This window comes from Neolamprologus multifasciatus, chromosome 23 (genome assembly GCF_963576455.1).
Source record: "Neolamprologus multifasciatus chromosome 23, fNeoMul1.2, whole genome shotgun sequence".
Taxonomy (NCBI): Eukaryota; Metazoa; Chordata; class Actinopteri; order Cichliformes; family Cichlidae; genus Neolamprologus; species Neolamprologus multifasciatus.
Window position 1 is genome coordinate 22,425,859 of NC_140460.1, and position 18,014 is coordinate 22,443,872.

General features: G+C 43.1%; 1 protein-coding gene across 22 annotated transcripts in view; it reads left to right on the plus strand.

The window, feature by feature from the left end:
- unc80 (unc-80 homolog (C. elegans)) overlaps positions 1-18,014 on the plus strand; it is a 60,987-nt gene that overhangs the window by 29,498 nt on the left and 13,475 nt on the right. For 12 of the 22 annotated variants that reach the window (XM_085150002.1, XM_085150014.1, XM_085150004.1 and 9 more), the window contains 32 exons: positions 329-435; positions 569-722; positions 3,310-3,482; positions 3,576-3,788; positions 3,872-4,007; positions 5,065-5,198; positions 5,282-5,459; positions 5,540-5,779; positions 6,254-6,351; positions 6,435-6,638; positions 6,741-6,848; positions 7,967-8,105; positions 8,234-8,415; positions 9,353-9,484; positions 9,955-9,987; positions 10,706-10,892; positions 12,626-12,757; positions 12,843-12,986; positions 13,075-13,175; positions 13,262-13,348; positions 13,435-13,618; positions 14,555-14,649; positions 14,821-14,910; positions 15,187-15,288; positions 15,372-15,552; positions 15,643-15,908; positions 16,033-16,167; positions 16,264-16,402; positions 16,641-16,737; positions 16,813-16,983; positions 17,067-17,159; positions 17,255-17,473. In XM_085150002.1, coding sequence (XP_085006128.1) covers positions 329-435; positions 569-722; positions 3,310-3,482; positions 3,576-3,788; positions 3,872-4,007; positions 5,065-5,198; positions 5,282-5,459; positions 5,540-5,779; positions 6,254-6,351; positions 6,435-6,638; positions 6,741-6,848; positions 7,967-8,105; positions 8,234-8,415; positions 9,353-9,484; positions 9,955-9,987; positions 10,706-10,892; positions 12,626-12,757; positions 12,843-12,986; positions 13,075-13,175; positions 13,262-13,348; positions 13,435-13,618; positions 14,555-14,649; positions 14,821-14,910; positions 15,187-15,288; positions 15,372-15,552; positions 15,643-15,908; positions 16,033-16,167; positions 16,264-16,402; positions 16,641-16,737; positions 16,813-16,983; positions 17,067-17,159; positions 17,255-17,473 — 4,654 coding nt within the window. The remainder of the gene's footprint in view (positions 1-328; positions 436-568; positions 723-3,309; positions 3,483-3,575; positions 3,789-3,871; positions 4,008-5,064; positions 5,199-5,281; positions 5,460-5,539; positions 5,780-6,253; positions 6,352-6,434; positions 6,639-6,740; positions 6,849-7,966; positions 8,106-8,233; positions 8,416-9,352; positions 9,485-9,954; positions 9,988-10,705; positions 10,893-12,625; positions 12,758-12,842; positions 12,987-13,074; positions 13,176-13,261; positions 13,349-13,434; positions 13,619-14,554; positions 14,650-14,820; positions 14,911-15,186; positions 15,289-15,371; positions 15,553-15,642; positions 15,909-16,032; positions 16,168-16,263; positions 16,403-16,640; positions 16,738-16,812; positions 16,984-17,066; positions 17,160-17,254; positions 17,474-18,014) is intronic. The other 10 variants (XM_085150008.1, XM_085150019.1, XM_085150006.1 and 7 more) reach the window with 9 other exon arrangements.

Consider the following 18,014-nt stretch of genomic DNA (forward strand, 5'->3'; position numbering starts at 1 on the left):
ATATACCATATTCACATGGCACCTCCTTCTTTGAACATATCTTAAAAGTGCATTTGCAAACACAGCTAAAATCAAGCAGGAAGGTCAGTTTAGTTTCAGTGTTCTTCTTCTGTAACTTCTTTGAATGACTCTGTGAATCTTTATACACCCTGAATGTTTGTGTCTGTGCAGTAACATTGAGTGAATGCCCTTGCATCATTCCCTGTTCTACCCATTGGTGTGCATGCATACATAATCCCAGTGTACTTACCCGATTTATAGATTTACCTCTCTATTACCATACATACTGGATGTTCATGTCAGTGTTTTTTTATTTGTGTGTTTTCAGGGAACTGGTTGAAGCGCTCCTCTCTCTCTGGACTGACTGACGGCGTCGAGGACTTGCTGGATATCAGCTCGGTGGATCGACTCTCCTTCATACGTCAGAGTTCAAAGGTCAGCTCGCTGCCACTGAAAGCCACCATAGTGTGTCGCAGCTTTTCAAATCAGCCGTCCTTTTGAGCAAACAGAGGTTTGATTTGGTCTACGTTGCCAGCTGATATGCGCGGATGTGTTTATGTGTGTTTAGGTGAAGTTCACTAGTGCAGTGAAGCTGTCTGAAGTTGGCGCTGTAGGGCCGGAGTACGGCAGGGACGAGGAGGAGAATTTCTTCAAGCGGCTCGGTAAATGGAGGTCTGGCAGGAGGAATCCATCCAAGCTTCACCACACAGAAGAGAAAGATGGTAGACCTCCCCCACCCTGGGGTGCCCCCCTCGCCCACCCCATGCCCCCATCGTTCTTTGTCTGTTCCTCTCTTCTTCTGTCCTCGCCTCTGTTTGCCGCTGGTGGTGTCGTGTTTTGTTTGGCCTCGCAAGTCGTGGTCTTTTGACAGTGCTGCCGTCCACCATTCTCCATGTCAGCCTCGCCAGATAGCTGCCTGCTACGCTCTTTTAATCCAGATGGGTGAATTCAAAGTGATCATTTTCTGGAAGGCCTGCCAAAAAAAACTCCCCAAAAATAAAGCTAATATAAAACAACAGGGGAAGGGGAAATGGACTCGATGTTTTATTTTGTATCACTGATAAACTTGGCGACGTTTACCGAGGTCAGAGGCAGACAGCTGCTTCTATAGGACACTCAATCTTTCTGTAGCTGTAGGCATCGCCCCCTAGTGTTCATTAAAAGAATGCAGGCTTATAGAGTTTTCACACCGGCTCTGCTTTTCACACCCTGAAGGTACTTGCGTATCTCTTTTGTACTGTCGATGAGTCAAAGGCATATACCAAAAAGATCAGCCAAAAGTTCTCTAGAGTTACATGATATGAATCACTGGCCTCATTTTCCCCTATACTACTGACTACAGTTCAGGATGCCTTTGCTGCCTCTACTTTTTCATGCTAGTGAATTAACACTTTTTGATTGCTTGAACAGCCCTTTGAAAGTCATTTTTGTAATTGCTATAAACAAAACACATCAGACTATCCTACTGCTAATAGATTTCTTTGTTCCTTTACAGCATGGCAAATTACCTTAAACACAACTAATATGTAGCTTTATGCAAACGTCTTGAGTCATCCTTTATTTCTTTTATATTTTTCTTCCAAGTAGCCAGACTATTAAAGCAATAGGTCTCCAGGGTATCTGAAGGTCTTTCAAATTGTTTCTTTGGACATTGGCTGCTTTTCACTCATTTTCACTCCAGTCCTTGTACCTGATCATTTTCACAGGAATGTTTTTGTTTGTTAAGACACTTAACACTGACCAATGAATCATTCAAGTATAAAAAAGAAACCTAGCTCAAGGGATAAACCAGTGTTGTGTCTACATATAATAGACAATTTAGCAAAGAACCAATTTTAAATTGTATCTTTAGTCACTTTGTTACTAACAGCCTGTCCCAAAATATGTAATTTGGCCCATGTACAAACGGAAACAAGTTGAATCTTTAAAAATGCCAGAGCAAAGTTTGACAGGCTTAAAATAGTATTTTTGTACCAACAAGGTGATTCCCAAAGAGCTATTAGCTGAAGACGTTACATATCTCAGCATGGTGTGCAGTGTGTCCTTAAAAAATTTGAGGAAACTGGACGAATGGATGAAAAATCTACAGCAGATAAATATATAACTAAAAACTAAGAAAAAATTCATTAAAAACCTGACACAGGACCATTTTTAAGCATGGCAATGATTCCAAGCACACTGCCAATGCAGCAACACTAATACCTGAATAGAAAAACACACAGTGAAACGTCTTGAATCATGGATTGGCCTCCCCAAAACCCGGACCGACCAACATCCAGAGAAGAGCTCTGAATGTCCTTCCTTTAAAAGTTCCAATAAATCACTTCATTTATTTCCCATTTTCCTAGCAAGACATAAAGAAACGAGGGATGACTCAAGACTTTTTGCACAATACTCTAACACAGGGTAAAAAATGGTATCTCAGTAAAATAAAATACAATATAGCTAGCAACTAGCTTAAAATAAATATTATAATTACATTCATTTGGATATATGTCTACTCATAACATTTCTCAGACAATGTCGGAGCAAAAGCTGTGAAAAGTTGTCTGTGATTTGCCACAAAAACCCTAAAGCCAGACATTTATTTGTGCTGAAACCAAACTTCTTACTTCCAAAGACAGTTTTAACTCTATAATAATAAGAAATTTAAAGCATTTCATTTATCCCAATAGGTCTACATTCCCTTCTCTCCAACTGTGCACGTCCTGTTCTGTCCAGCATTGGTTCCTCTCCTCTGCCTTTTCACCCAAAGGTGAAAAAAGAGGACGGGCGGTGTCTCACAACAACTCATGTCTATGAAACCATCTTTCTGCTGTGGAGCGTGTCTCTGTGCTACGTCAAGCATGACGCTGTCAGTGCTCTCTCCGTCTCTTCTGTGGTGACGTCTGGTGGTATTTCCAGTGCTGGAGTGTTGGTGATTAAACACAATGGGCCACATACAGCTTTCCTCTGTGCGGCTGTGGTTACGCCTGTCATTTCAATGAGATTTGTAGGTCCTTTTAGAAAGATGCCGGAGAAAGGTGCCTGAAAATATCTTTGGCCCTTAAATTCATCTTGTTTTTTGTGACTATTCTTATACGATTGAAAATTCAGGTGTAACCCCTGCCGATGGCTGTGTGTCATCTCTCACTCAGCTTCATCTGTCAGCTCAGTGCTATTTGTTAAATGTCCTGGATGGTGATGTTGCTTCATGCAATTTCTATGTCTAACCTTTATTGTGCAAACAAGCGAGTCTGTAACGAGAACTCTTCTTCAAACGGGTTTTTGTTATACCTCTTCTCTTGTGGTCCTCACGGTGTCCTTCAGGACCTCACGGTTTCCAGGAGCGTCTCGCAGCCAGCCAGGAGGCCATGAAGAACAAGAATGTAGTGAATCTGGGCGCCATCCGACAGGGTATGAAACGCTTCCAGTTTCTCCTGAACTGCTGCGAGCCGGGAACCATACCAGATGCCTCCATCCTCGCCGCTGCTCTGGACCTTGTGCGTTTCACTTTGGAGAAAATAATGAAACAAGAGTAAAGATGTCGCTGTTAGCTTTCAAAGGCTATCACCTATTTATTTCTGTTCTTCTAGGAAGCCCCAGTTGTGGCCAGGGCCTCCCTTTTCCTGGAATGTGCCAGATTTGTCCACCGGTGTAATCGTGGCAACTGGCCCGAATGGATGAAGGGCCACCATGTAAACATCACCAAGAGAGGGCTGTCCAGGGGCCGATCGCCTATTGTGGGCAATAAAAGAAACCAGAAGCTCCAGTGGAACGCTGCCAAGCATTTCTGCCAGTGGGGAGACGTGAGTTAAATGTGTCGAAGATTGTTTATGGTTACAGTTTATAAAAAGGCTTCATTAACTGTAAACGTGTTAAATCTGCTCAGGCGATTGGCACGAGGCTCAGCGAACTCTGCCACTCGGACAGTGAGAGCCCTGCCAACATCCTGGGTTATATTTACGATGAAGAGACCAAACGCAGGATGAGGAAAGAAGACGAGGAAGAAGACTATTTAGATGACAGTGAGTCAAAACAGTGTCTGTTACTTGTTTTTCTTCTATTTACAGGTTTCCACTCGGCCAGATCGTCTCTATCGTGCTGTGCAGATATAACACAGATGTAGCGTCTCATGAGACGTGGTGACCCAAAAAGGCCTTGCTGCTGTTTTAGCTTGTCTGAGTGGTGTCAGCTACTGCATGGCAGAAATCACATTACTGAGGCCTGCAAACCAATGCAGTCCTCCAAATAAGAAGCACATAAAAACTCAAACCATTCATTTGTTTTCTCATGACTTGAATTCTACATTTTCATCCGTGTTTTACAATCAAATTTAAGATTTTATTTAGTATGACAAAGAATATGACACTAATAAAATGTGAGATAGCATAAAAATGAGGAGCTGGAGGTGGGTTGCAAAATGGCTCGCTGTAGTTGGCCTTGAGCAGAGCAGCAGTTTTTCAGTGCTCTCAATAAACTTTTCAATAACAGGGATGGGAATTAAAAAGAATTTACTGATTTGATTCTTTATCAGTTCTTATTGGCTTCCTCCATGTTTTGTAAATCATTTTAAGATTTTGTATGACAATGGATATGGCACTGATTGAGAAGTTGCAGATGGGTTGCAAAGTGGCTTGCAGATGATCAGCAGTTGTAGGTAGGCTTAAGCAGAGCACCCTATGTAAGGGATTGGACAATAGCATGTTAAATAAATGAGGTTTTTTAATGATAACTTGTATCATCATTAAAAATATTTACCTCATAATGGTCCATTTGCAGCTTTAGATCATCAGGTGCACCTCATTGTGCATTTGTGTGGTGTTGAATTATTCAGAAGCAGATGATTTCACATGAACGTCCACTCAAATTGGAAAATAAAAAGTCTGCACTTGCCAAGCTGTTGATGTCACACATAAAAACATGCTGCATGAAAGGTAATAAGATCACAGTATTGTGTGTTTTATTGTGTTTACTTTGAAAAAAAATCTTAAATTAAACTTTTTACAACTTTTAGGTTGTCAGAACAAAAAAGATGTTCTAGCCACATTTAGATATTTTATCTTATCTGTTCTGACTCCAAAGACACGGTCAATCCTACAAAATGTGGCTGCCCCTTCGCACTGAAGATGGCCGCTTGCCAGCTGTTGTTGGAGATCACCACTTTCCTGCGAGAGACCTTCCCCTGCTTACCACGACCACGCACCGAACCGCTTGTGGTCAGTAGTGAAATCAAAATCCAAAAAGGTAAATCTGATGTGAATAGCAATGAGAATTTGATTTCTACTTATTTTGTCTGCAGGATCTGGACAGCTGCCGCCTGCGTCTGGACCCAGAGCTCGGCCGCCATCGCTACGAGAGGAAGATCAGCTTTGCGGGCATCCTCGACGACGAAGACGGGCACGATTCCCTCAACAGCAGCAGCCACACTCTGAAGTCTGACACCACCTGCGATGATAAGAAGACCCAGGAGGCTCAGGGTGAGATTCGGTGTCATCCAGATTGGCTAACGCAGCTGATTACCGCTCCGTATTTACTCACTGCTCATTGTTGATTGTAGACAATCTCTCCCCACTCCCCTGCTCTCCAGCACCAGTGCGGAAGATTCGTATCGGAGGCTCGCGCCTGCTTCAGATCAAAGGAGCCCGCAGTTTTCGTGTGAAGAAGGTCGGCTCGCTGTCTTCGATACGCAGAGCGGGGAGTCTGAAGAGCACCAAGCTGTCTCGGCAGGACTCTGAGTCTGAGAACGAAGAAGGCCTGCTGTCACAAACGCAGAGCAGGGACACAGTTACTGACATCGGTATGATGTAACTGAAACTCCTGGAGAGAACATGATTTCATTTATTATTGTGTAAAAAGGGAAATTCAAAGGAAATGACAGTACACTGTAAAAAATAAAAACTGTAAAACACAGTTACAGGTTTTTCATGTTATTTTACATCAGACCTGCTAATTAACAGTCTATTTTTTCTCATATCATTGGTATTTTATGTACTTTAAAATAACAGGAAAATTCTGTAAAATATATAGGGAAAAATGTGTTAAGTTACAGACTTATTTACAGTGTATGTTAACATTAGTTTACTTTTGCAGTATTGTTTTTGCCAGATCCTGTTAGAGAGTGAAAAAACACGGGGATTTTTGGATTGTAGTGGTTGAGTTTTACTCACTACAAGTATTCTGCACAGGGAAAAGAAACTGTTCTCCATCGTGAAATAAGTGGACAATTATCAGCGTCCTGTATGGGGTTGTTTGTTCTTGTTTAACATTGCAGGCAGTCCCTTCAGCACCAGTGAACCCAGCATCGAGCCAGAAGGTCAGAGCTCAGGAGGAACGGAGGACAACTACCACCGCAACATGTCCTGGCTTCATGTAAGTCTGTTGGTACATGAGGGGAGGAAAGCTGTGTGTACCTTCCCGCATACTGACCTCCTCTCTGCTCTCTCTCGGCACAGATTATGATCCTGCTGTGCAACCAGCAGAGTTTCATCTGTACCCACATAGACTTCTGCCACCCACGCTGCTACCAGCACCACAGCCGCTCCTGTGCCCGTCTGGTCCGTGCCATCAAGCTTGTGTACGGGGAGACGGTGGACAGCCTGAGGGAGGACAGCGCCTCCTCGGGTAACATCGGAGGACGTGTGAAGAAAAACAAAGAGGTGGAATTGACAGGCTGTTTTTCTGGATGAATAACCTAAATATGTGTGTTTTGTTAGTTTCTTAAAATCTCCGCCACTTTCTAAAGTACTATTTCCCATCAGTGTTCAGACAAGTCTTGTCTGAGGACCCCGTCCATGAAGAGAAGACCCACTGACTCCAACACAGAAGGGAAGAAGGATACAGGCATGCTCAAGTACATCCGCAATCAGGTGAATTTCTGTTTTTCTTGTTATTATTATAATTATCACTTCCTACCTGCAGGATGTGCACCACGTTCTCAGACTGGAATCAGAGCTGCCCGTGCTGTCAATAAAAGAGACCACACCCCAGCTTTAAGCTTTAACCAGCATCCAGATTAATGAATTTTAAAAAGAAAAAGAAAAATCAACACCCTACAGTTGTGCAGAAAGAAGCTACTCAGACAGACAATAATTTTTGTATCAGGCTGCAAGTGTGGTTGATCATGCAAAGTTGTTTATTTAACATGGGAGTCTGGCCATTAGAGGAACGTCTGCCCGTCTGGCCTAGAGATTTCTGATTAATGATTTTACAAAGGTGTAATATCTATTCAAGCAACTGCTTTCTAAAGCAAATATCTCATCAGCCAATCATATGGCAGCAATTCAAATCATCTAGTTCTGCAGTTGTGGTGAAGACAACCTACTGAAGTTAAAACAAAGCATCAGAGTTGAGGTGAAAAGTGATTTAAGTGACTTTGAATGTGACACGGTGGTTGGTCTGAGTATTTCGGAAACTGCTGCCAAAATACATTTTGCAGAATTGTAAAATATACTACAAGTGGCACAGAAATTGCCTGCAAGGTATACAGAAGCAGCAGCAGAAGACCACACCGGGTGCCATTCCTGTGAAATAAGAACAGGAAAACTGAGACTATAGTTCATAAAAGCTACCAAGATTTGAGCAATAGAAGACTGGAAAAATGTTGACAGGTCCAGTGAATCTTGATTTCTCATGCAACATTCAGATGGTAGGATCAGAACATGGCAAAAACAGCATGGAGGCTAAACTGTTGTTTTAACAGTTTATCAGAATTTTAACAGATGTTATGTGTTAAAATCTGTGAGAAATGCTTCCAGCATGAACTACTGAGGCAGTTCTGAAAGCAAAAAATGGGTCCAAAAAAAAGAAATAAAAGTTTTCTAATTGTGTTGTAGCTCTGAAAAGGACTGCTTGCACCTTTTTCAGTTTGTATACACTGTGGGTGATGTTAAGTCAAAGATAAAGTGTCTTATTACTACCTTAGCAAAGAGATTATAGATCATTTTGCAGCTTTGCACTTTCATCTTAAATGTTTGTTTTCTCATAGGTGATGAGTTTGTCACCAGCTCCTCTTTCACTGCTGATCAAAGCAGCTCCTATCCTGACTGACGACATGTACGGAGACATCCAGCCTGCAGCCTGGGAACTCCTACTCAGTGTGGATGAACATATGGCAGCCGCTGCTGGTGAGCTCATCACTGAGCTGTGGTGGTCCCCTCTTAGGTCGCTGTGCCCTTCAACGTTCACGAACGCTTTTGCCCTCAACCATGTTTCACCTTTTTCTTTCCTGCCCTTTTTCTCTGCCATCTTCCAGCTGCCTTGTTCCTCCTGTGCGCCGTAAAGGTCCCTGATGCAGTGACCGAAATGATGATGGCAGAGTTCCAGCACCCTGAGGCCTGCCAGCGCATTAACTCCATCCTGAAGTTTTACACTCTGTGGCGTTTTCGCTACCAAGTGTGGCCTCGCATGGAGGAAGGAGCCCAGCAGATCTTTAAGGTAGTTCAGTTCAGTTCAGTTTTATTTATAAAGCACCAAATGACTAAAACAGTCGCCTCAAGACACTTTATATTTTTAAGGTAATATCCCAATCAACCAATGTCCAAGAAGATCTCCCTTTAAACAGGAAAAAACCTCCAGCCGAGCCAGGCTCAGGGAGAGGCAACCGTCTTCTGTGACTGGTTAGGGGTGAGGGGACAAAAACAGGATAAAAGACATGATGTGGAAGAAAGACAGAGATTATAGTATATATAAGAGAAATGTGCTCTCTCATTCTAGTCCCTGTCAGTACTGTTGCTGCAATGTTTTAGATATACTCAAGACTTTCAGGGAGTTTTTAGGACATTCTGTTTAAAATGAATTACAATAGTCCAAGTTTTTCAGCATCACCGTGAGACAGGATGTTAAGATGATGTGCAAATATAAGAAAGCAGTCATGTGTGTTTATTTAAAATGTGCACTGAAGAACATATCCTGGTCAAAAACAACTCCAAGGTAAAGCCGCGGTAATGCCATCCAGAGTAAACATCTGGTTAGATATTACATTTTTAATATTTTCAGGGCTGAGTACAGTAACCTCCGTTTTAGCTAACTTTAGAAGCAGAGGATTAGACGTCTTTAAGACATTCTCGTAGTTTAGCTAACTATGGATGTGTTATCTGGATTCATTGATAGGAAGTTTGGTGTCATCTGCATAGCAATGAAAATGTATGTTATGGCTTCTGATGATACTCCCTAAGGGAAGCATGTATAATGTAAACAGAAGTGGTCCTAGCACAGAACCCTGTGGAACCCCATACTTAACCTTAATGTGAAGAGGACTCTCCATTTACATGAACAAATTGGAATAGATTGTTTGCATTTTCAGCGTCCCCAAAAGAGATAGCATAGAAAAGCCTTCTCTGTGTTTACTAAATTTGGTGTACTTCTCTTTCAGATCCCTCCACCCAGCATTAACTTCACTCTCCCTTCTCCAATACTGGGCATGCCCTGTGTCCCCATATTTGACCCTCCCTGGGTGCCCCAGAACACTGGCAGCGTCCAGGATCCAATCAACGAAGACCAGTCTGTAAGTTTGAGCCCTATTCTAAAAGGCACAAATCTACTTGTATTACTATCAGAAACAGCTTTTAGAGTTTATCTTTTTAATTAAAGTGAGAGAGAAGGTTTTTTAAACACCACTGGAGTTCAGTGAGAGAGTTTTCCTAAGCTTGTGAACCCTGTAAAAATAGGCCAGTTTATAATTTAACTTTTTTTTTTTAATCCCACTTAACCCCACAATCCACCAAAAAACAAAAGACGATATGCACACTCTTACTGCTTTGAATATTACATTTGTTATTGCTGCAAGTTTAATGTGGAAAACTGCACCAAGAAATCTGCAAATATAAGAAAAATGTGTGAACACAGATTTCTTGGTGCCTCCTTTTAATTTCTTGTCTTTTTTAAATATTTTTTTTCATAAAGCATGAATAGAAATATGAGATTTTAATGAGCGAGCACATGTTCTATAATTTAATCGACTGTCTTTGTTTTTAGTACCCCACATTAATTCAGTCAGTCCATGCCATAGTAAGTTGGTATTTCTGTCCGGGTGTTTGTGCTGCTGATGCATCTTGTTACCTCAGACCATTAAAGACAGAAGGGGAAGCGACCTTTTAGGTTTTTCATCACGGACCAGAAGCTGGGGGGCAGTTTCATGGGTCATCTTGGATAGTTGCATCTTGATCAGGGACACACACAATCCACATATTTAAAAAGAGTCTTCCGGCACATGCTTTGATTGTTAAGGAGAAAATAACAGCATGCATCGGGCATACAGACATGTTGTGTGTGTCGTGCTGTTGATGCATGGTCATTGGATGAGAATGACTTTGCTGTGTTTGTTTTTCATATCATGGCTGTTTTAGATTTGTTTGTGCGAATGCTGTGAGGCAATTACTGTGCACAAGATACAGTAAATTCTCCATCTTCCAGTCTGAACACATTTATTGTTTATCGTGATTGAAATTGCTCCTATTCTATACGTCTACACTGCAGCGTGCTTCATAATGCTCAGGACGGCATTTTAGAGCATGAGATCGGTGTGCTGGAGGAGAGTTACTGTATTAATGTGTTGTCCAGTTGCTCCTCAGAAGCCTATTGTAGCTGTGCACACACATTCCTGAAAGATTTAAAGTGCTAATTTGTGCATTCCCCCCGCCCCCCGCCCCCGATTCTGAACCTCCTACAATTTCTACACCCGCTGCTCTACCTCTGTGCTATTTGATCCTCGCCCCCTCCTTTTTAGAAATCCTTCTCTGCGCGGGCGGTGTCGCGCTCCCACCAGCGAGCCGAGCACATCCTCAAGAACCTGCAGCAGGAGGAGGAGAAGCGGCGTCTGGGCCGCGAGGCCAGCATCATCACAGCCATCCCTGTGGCTCAGGAGGCCTGCTACGAACCCACATGCAGCCCTCCACCTGAGCAAGAGGAGGAAGGTGGGGCCGCCAGGCGTATGAGCACTTGTGTTTTATACAAGAAAAACCTCGAGAGGTGGAAAACAGCGAACACAGAAGTTCCTCCAGTGGCCAAATGAGAGTTATTTCAAAACAGAGTCGACCCTCTTGTGTTAACAGCATTAAAAAGCTTTCTGCAGCCTGGTGCAAAAACTGTGTTAGCCTTTTGGATTGATTATCCCTTTTCTCCATCTTAAAAACTGGTTGGCAATGTGACGTCATGTGCACATTACTCAAGAAATGCAGAGAAATGCCGAGAAATGTGATATCGAATTCAAAGAAGATGCTGCACCTAAAACCTCCTTGTGAATGCTTTGGTTGCCACAGTTGCCTGTAGTTTTTGATGTTTCTCTGCAAGTACTTGTTAACTACTAGCTGAGCAGTAGTACAACGAATGAGGAATGAATAACGTTTGCCTTCAAAGTAAAAGCTGTAGCTCAGTACTACAACCAACATGTTTTGAAGGGCACAACTTTTGCTTTGAAGGCGAACAGCCTCCATTCCAGGTTTCATTGGACTTTTCAGTTTTACTACAGCTCAGAAAGCACAAGGGACAGTCTATAAAAGATTGTTATTCAAGCTACAACTGCAGCAATATGTTAGCGACCATAGTAATCACAAGGAGGTCTTTGTATTTCGGTTTGCAACTGCATATTTTTCCCTAGCAACCGGTGGTTGCCAGTGGGGTTGCTCTCTGGTAAGTAGGCCTGTGTGACTCAAGGTTAAGCAATTGTTTTCCCAGCATTTTCTGGTTGGAGACCAACCTCTAGATCATGTGTGTGCAAAACCCACACGTCACCGCCACGTCACTGCTATCACTGACTGGCGGCCTTCAGACAGAACGCAGGTTTAAGGCACTTCTGCACTGGTGTTATTGTTCTGACCCAGAAGCTGAGTTCATGACTTGTACTGTCTATGGATAACTGACAGGTGTCCCATATAGGTAGATGGCAGCTGCTAGGTCTCGTCCACTACTTCAAGCCATTAGACTAAACCTCTTTATGGTTTGTGTGCTTTCAGTGCCTTTTAGAGCATTTTTAATGGATTATCTGAGTAATACTCCAGCTTTCTACAGACCATCCTGATGGTTTGTGCTTCAGTTTTGATGAGTGAAATACTGAGTTGACATATTGCACCCATACAGTTTAGGGATGCAGCTGATAAGTTAGCACTCCAAGAAAAACAATATGGCTATGGTCAACACACTAACATTCAAGCTCCAAAACCAGTGGGTAATGTAATGATGGCCACATCCACGTTTTCCACCTTTCATACAGACATAATAGTTTTGAAAGCCAGAAGTGACCATATTTAGATGAAAGGGGGAGTGCTAACATGAGCAAGCTTGGTTACTAAGCTACATTCGTAAAGATGATTCGTAAAGTTAAAACCACCTGTGTTTTTACGAAGGGTAAAACTATTCTCAGAGCCCAAAACCATTTTTTGCACAATACTGTAAACATGCTTTTTAATGCTTTAAGTATGTAGATGTTAAACATGGGTGTTTATAGTGGTTGACTCACACTTGGACTCAGCCTCATGTGCTCATTAGAGGAACTGCAGACTTTGGCACTTGCTTGTTGGATTCATATTTCAGCCCTGCAGGTTGCCACATTAGCACACAGTGTTTTGACTCTGCATAGCTCTTTACCCTGAAAGCATGTTGTTTTTCCCCCTGTACCTCTACTGGTTATGTTTGGCATTGATCCCGCCAGCAGAAGAAGTGGTGAACCTGGCATCACGACGTCTGTCTGTCAGCCCATCCTGCGCCTCCAGCAACTCCCACAGGAACTACTCTTTCCGCCGGGGCTCTGTATGGTCTGTCCGCTCGCTGGCCAGTGCTGAAGGTAGAAAAATGTCAGAAACAAATGAATTTAAACTTTTTATATAAAACTTGCTCTTTACAAGTTCTTTTTTTTTTTTTTTTGCCAGATGAAGAAAACACAACAGAACACACACCCACTCACCACATGCTACAGCCGCCTCAAGCTGTCTTCCCAGCATGCATCTGTGCTGCCGTCCTACCAATAGTGCACCTCATGGAAGACGGCGAAGTTCGAGAGGATGGCGTGGCTGGTAGCTGTCACTACACAAAAGAATGAATTTGCATCAAAGCATTTGTGACTTTTTTTTTTTGGTTATTTATGCAAACATGTTTCCTCAGTGAGTGCTGTTGCCCAGCAAATCCTCTGGAACTGCCTCATTGAAGATCCAGCTCTCGTTCTCCGCCACTTCCTGGAAAAGCTGACAGTGAGCAACAGACAGGTAGGCAAACACCTGCGGACAGATGTGGGAAAAAGACTCGCAATGGGTTTTTCATTGTTCGTCCATTTGTTTGGTTTTTGCACCAGGACGAGCTGATGTACATGCTTAGGAAGCTCCTGCTCAACATTGGAGATCTGCCAGCCCAGACCTCTCACATCCTTTTTAACTACCTGGTGGGTCACCAGCTACCTTCACCTGTACCTTTATATTTATCATCAGTTCTGTTTATTCTCCTCATCATCATCTCTCCTCCTTTAAGGTGGGCCTGATCATGTATTTTGTGCGGACTCCCTGTGAATGGGGCATGGACGCCATCTCGGCCACGCTGACCTTCCTCTGGGAGGTGGTCGGCTACGTAGAGGGGCTCTTCTTTAAAGACCTGAAGCAGACCATGAAGAAAGAGCAGTGTGAGGTCAAACTGCTGGTCACAGCATCGATGCCAGGTGAGTGCTAAATACTGCAGACATAAGTAATGCTTGTATTGTAAAACCATTCTCCACCAGAATCCACCAGTTAGCTCTGACGCTCCAGTTTGTGGAGCACTTTATAAACAATAACTTTGTGGTGCCGAGGGTGTTTGATGCACAGGTACCACCTCTGTATTTGATCTTTGTTTAGACCGTCCACCGATCTGGCAAAACAGACCAAGGTAGGACCAATAGACCAGCTGAGATACCCACAATGTCTGATCAGCACCGTGTTATTTCATATTAAGTTGCATTTTTACTGGGGTGGCCACATAGTGAAGTGGGTTCTTGGCAAATGAGAGGCTGCAGGTTCAGCACCAGCCGGAGACACAAATTCGCTTTGAGGTTGTATTTGGCAAAAAATCTGCAAAAACAAAACATGGAGAGTTACCCGCTGTGGTGATGCCCCCACCGATAAGGGAACAGCCAAATGTAGCAAGGTGTAGTTTAACCCCCGGTAATATCAGGATGTGTCTTTCTTTTCCCAAGCACACCCAACCATTTTACAAGACAACAGGTTACTAAACACACACCACAACCATGTTTTTTTTTAACAACAGGGACATTATGAACCCTGATTTCAATCATTAGATTCCTTTTTTCTCACTTCTAGTCTGAAGTGGTTCATTCACTGAGATAAGGTAGTGAACTTGAGCATTTCCACACCTATATAGCAACAGGATTTCTAAAACAAAACAAAGATAAAAGGTAAAAGTATAAAAATCATTGTTTCCTAAGACAAAAAGCAAACTTCTGTTTCTGGTCTCTAGCTTTATTCAAACAAGTCTCATACTGACAGAGAAAGACCCTTATGGTCACTCTTTTTGTTGTTGTTTTAATTTTAATGTTCAATAACAGAAATCAACAATATGTCACAAAATGTAAATATTTTCATGCATTTTGCTGCTGCAGGAACCAAAACACTGGTGGTGCACGGGCAGAATGAATGTGACATCCCAACCCAGCTACCAGTCCATGAAGACACTCAGTTTGAAGCCCTGCTAAAGGTAAAAACTCTCATCTCAGTCAATCACACACACAGTGAGGCAAGACCGAGGAGGCTTATCACTGTAATTAAATTCAAATCATGCTGGGTGAGCGTGTGCTAAATGCATAAAATTTAAAATTGTAATTCAGCGTGAGTAAACTAATCAGCCATCTCCTTTTTCTCCAACCAGGAGTGTCTGGAATTTTTCAACATTCCCGAGGCCAGATCGGCACACTACTTCCTCATGGATAAACGATGGAACCTTATCCATTATTCAAAGGTGGGAACTTTATTTTGAGGGGTTTTTTTGTTCACTGAAAAACACAACAACTATTTAAAAGCACTAAATTATCTGAAGTCAAGACCTGAGACCTATTTTCATTAATCATCAATAACAGTTCATATGTATGTTGGTGTGGGTCGGTCTTGCTCTGTGCAGATTAGAAAGGTCAGACCAGTGCTTTTGAGTCACATCTGTTGCACTGTACCTCTGGCATTGAATTTAATTATAAACATAGAGATATTTAGTGTAATTATTTTTCTCTCTATCCTTCAGACATATGTTAGAGACATCTACCCGTTCCGAAGGTCAGTCTCTCCTCAGCTCAACCTGGTCCACATGTTGCCTGAAAAAGGACAGGAGCTCATCCAGAAACAGGTAAGGTTGGAAATGTGAAAATTAAATCAGCCCCTAAACAGCGTCCTGCAACAGGAAAATCATAGTCTGAATTTTGTTTTCAGGTGTTTTCCCGTAAACTAGAAGAAGTCGGTCGAGTCCTCTTCCTCATCTCCCTCACACAACACATGCCAGCTGTGCACAAGCAGTCCCACGTCTCCCTGCTGCAGGAGGACCTGCTTCGCCTGCCCTCCTTCCCCCGCACCGCCATCGATGCAGAGTTCTCCCTCTTTAATGAGCCTCAAGGTGAGAAAAAGACTAACAGCTTAATAAACTTGAGTATAGCTCCTACTGTTTATTTTAGGATAATGAATCCTGCTTTGCTCCGCCTTCCAGGAAAAGAGCTGTTTGGCTTGGACACTCTCCACAAGGTGTTGTGGATCAAACTGCTGGAGGAAATGTTTCTGGGAATGCCCAGTGAGTACCCGTGGGGCGATGAGATGATGCTGTTCCTTAACGTTTTCAACGGGGCCCTGCTGCTGCACCCTGAGGACAGCTCCCTGCTGAGGCAGTACACGGCGACCGCCATCAACACCGCTGTTCACTTTAACCATCTGTTCTCCCTGAGCGGGTACCAGTGGATGCTGCCAACCATGCTGCAGGTATGCTTACCTGTGCACACTTAACTGAGCCTAGACAGTGAGTGGAGGAAGAACAGTTGGCTCCGAATTCCAGTTTCACAGCAATTTACATTTCCCATCCCCTCTCGCTGTTCTGCTGTGACAGGTCTATGCAGACTACGAGAGCAACCCTCTTCTGAGGCAGGGCATTGAGTTTTGCTGCCGGCAGTTTTACATCCTCCATCGAAAACCCTTTATCCTGCAGCTGTTTGCCAGCGTTGCTCCGCTGCTCGAGTTCACAGTAAGACTTTCGGAGTCATTCAAATGAATCTACAGTCGGTCAGCACCACTACAAGGTCTTCGTCTCCTTTGATTTCTCTCTTCTTATCCATCTCAGACCAGCACCAGTACCGGTCTTTCTAAAGGAGTTTCGGCCCAGTGTCTGTTCGACCTGCTGGTCTCTCTAGAAGGTGAAACCCAGGATGCCCTGGATGCTCTGGAGCTGGTCAAAGCTGAGAAGCCTCTACGCTCTCTGGGTAAACTGTCAATTTTACTGGCTCCAGACAAAGCTGCCGTAGGTATCAAGATAGGGATCTAGTCAGAGAGTAGAGACTTGATAAAGAAGCCCAGAAACTCAGACTGATGCCCAAATTCATTAAACCTCTTATATCAAATAAGTCTGTAAAGGAAGCCTCACAAATTCAACTGTTAGTCTAATATTACTGTTGGACTAGTTTAACTGTACTCTGTATATGTTCTCTGTATATGTCACAGATTTCTGTTATGGTAATGAGGACCTGACCTTTTCTATCAGCGAGGCCATCAAGCTGTGCGTCACTGTGGTTGCATATGCCCCCGAATCCTTCAGGAGGTATCAATAAAAACATCGAGGCATCTTTCTGTCAGTTGTTTTCTGTTCTCATACTATCCATGCTTCTCTCTCCAGTCTCCAGATGCTGATGGTGCTGGAGGCCTTGGTTCCCTGCTACCTCCAGAAACTGAAGAGCAACACAGTTACGATGGAGTCTGCTTCGGTTGCCAGAGATGAGATTGCGGCCATCGCTGCCCTAGCTACGTCTCTGCAGGCCCTGCTCTACAGCTCTGAAACCCTCACAAGGTTTGTCTCTTACCAATGCAGACACAACTGAGTCTAGATTTGTTTTTAGCTCCTCTTAGTTGTTGTCATCTGATCGTCCACAGGCCCATGACGGCTCCCCAGATGTCTCGCTGTGATCAGGGCCACAAGGGCGGCACTACAGCTAACCACGCCATGTCCGGAGGGGTCAACACCAGGTCAGAACTTTAACTCTCACCTGTCTCAGAATAGATGACTATAGTGCAGTTTTGGAGCTTGAAAACCAAGACTGAGGAGATCTTTGTATTGTCAGGGACAATCTTCACCTGCTGGAGGAGGGCCAGGGCATGCCAAGGGAGGAGCTGGACGAGCGCATCGCCAGGGAGGAGTTCCGCCGTCCACGGGAGTCCCTGTTGAACATCTGCACTGAGTTTTACAAACACTGCGGGCCACGGCTCAAAATCCTGCAGAACGTTGCAGGCGAGCCGCGGGTCACAGCTCTGGAGCTACTGGACATCAAGTCCCACATGAGGTGTGCGATGAAATAGCAGCTGATTTTAGTTACAGTGTGTAAATTTGTCAAATTATTTTGCTGGGCATCAGAAGATTTAGTCAGAAAGTTGTGACTCATTAATCCTCGCCACCTACATTCTTTCACACATCCAGCACTGGATGGATAAAACACAGGCTTTACTTTGTTGTGTTTAAATTACAAAATGCTTTTAGCATTTCTTATGTTTATTTTTTGATCCATACAAGAAAAAGATTAGAAGAGGATTAGGGCCACTGGAAAAAGAAAAAAGTGGGCACTTATTTTTTTTCTTCTTTTCCTGAATTCTTAGGTTAAAGTCAGAATTCTGAGAAAAAAATCAGAAGTCTGAGAAAAAAGTTTGAATTTTGACTTGAATCTCAGAATTCTGAGGTCAGAATTTTGAGATTAAAGTTAGAATTCGGAGAAAAAATAATTCTGATGAAAAAGACAGAATTCTGAGAAAATTCTGACTTTTTTCTCAGAATTCTGAGTTTAATCTCAGAATTCTGTTTTTTTTCCTCAGAATTCTGAGATTCAAGTC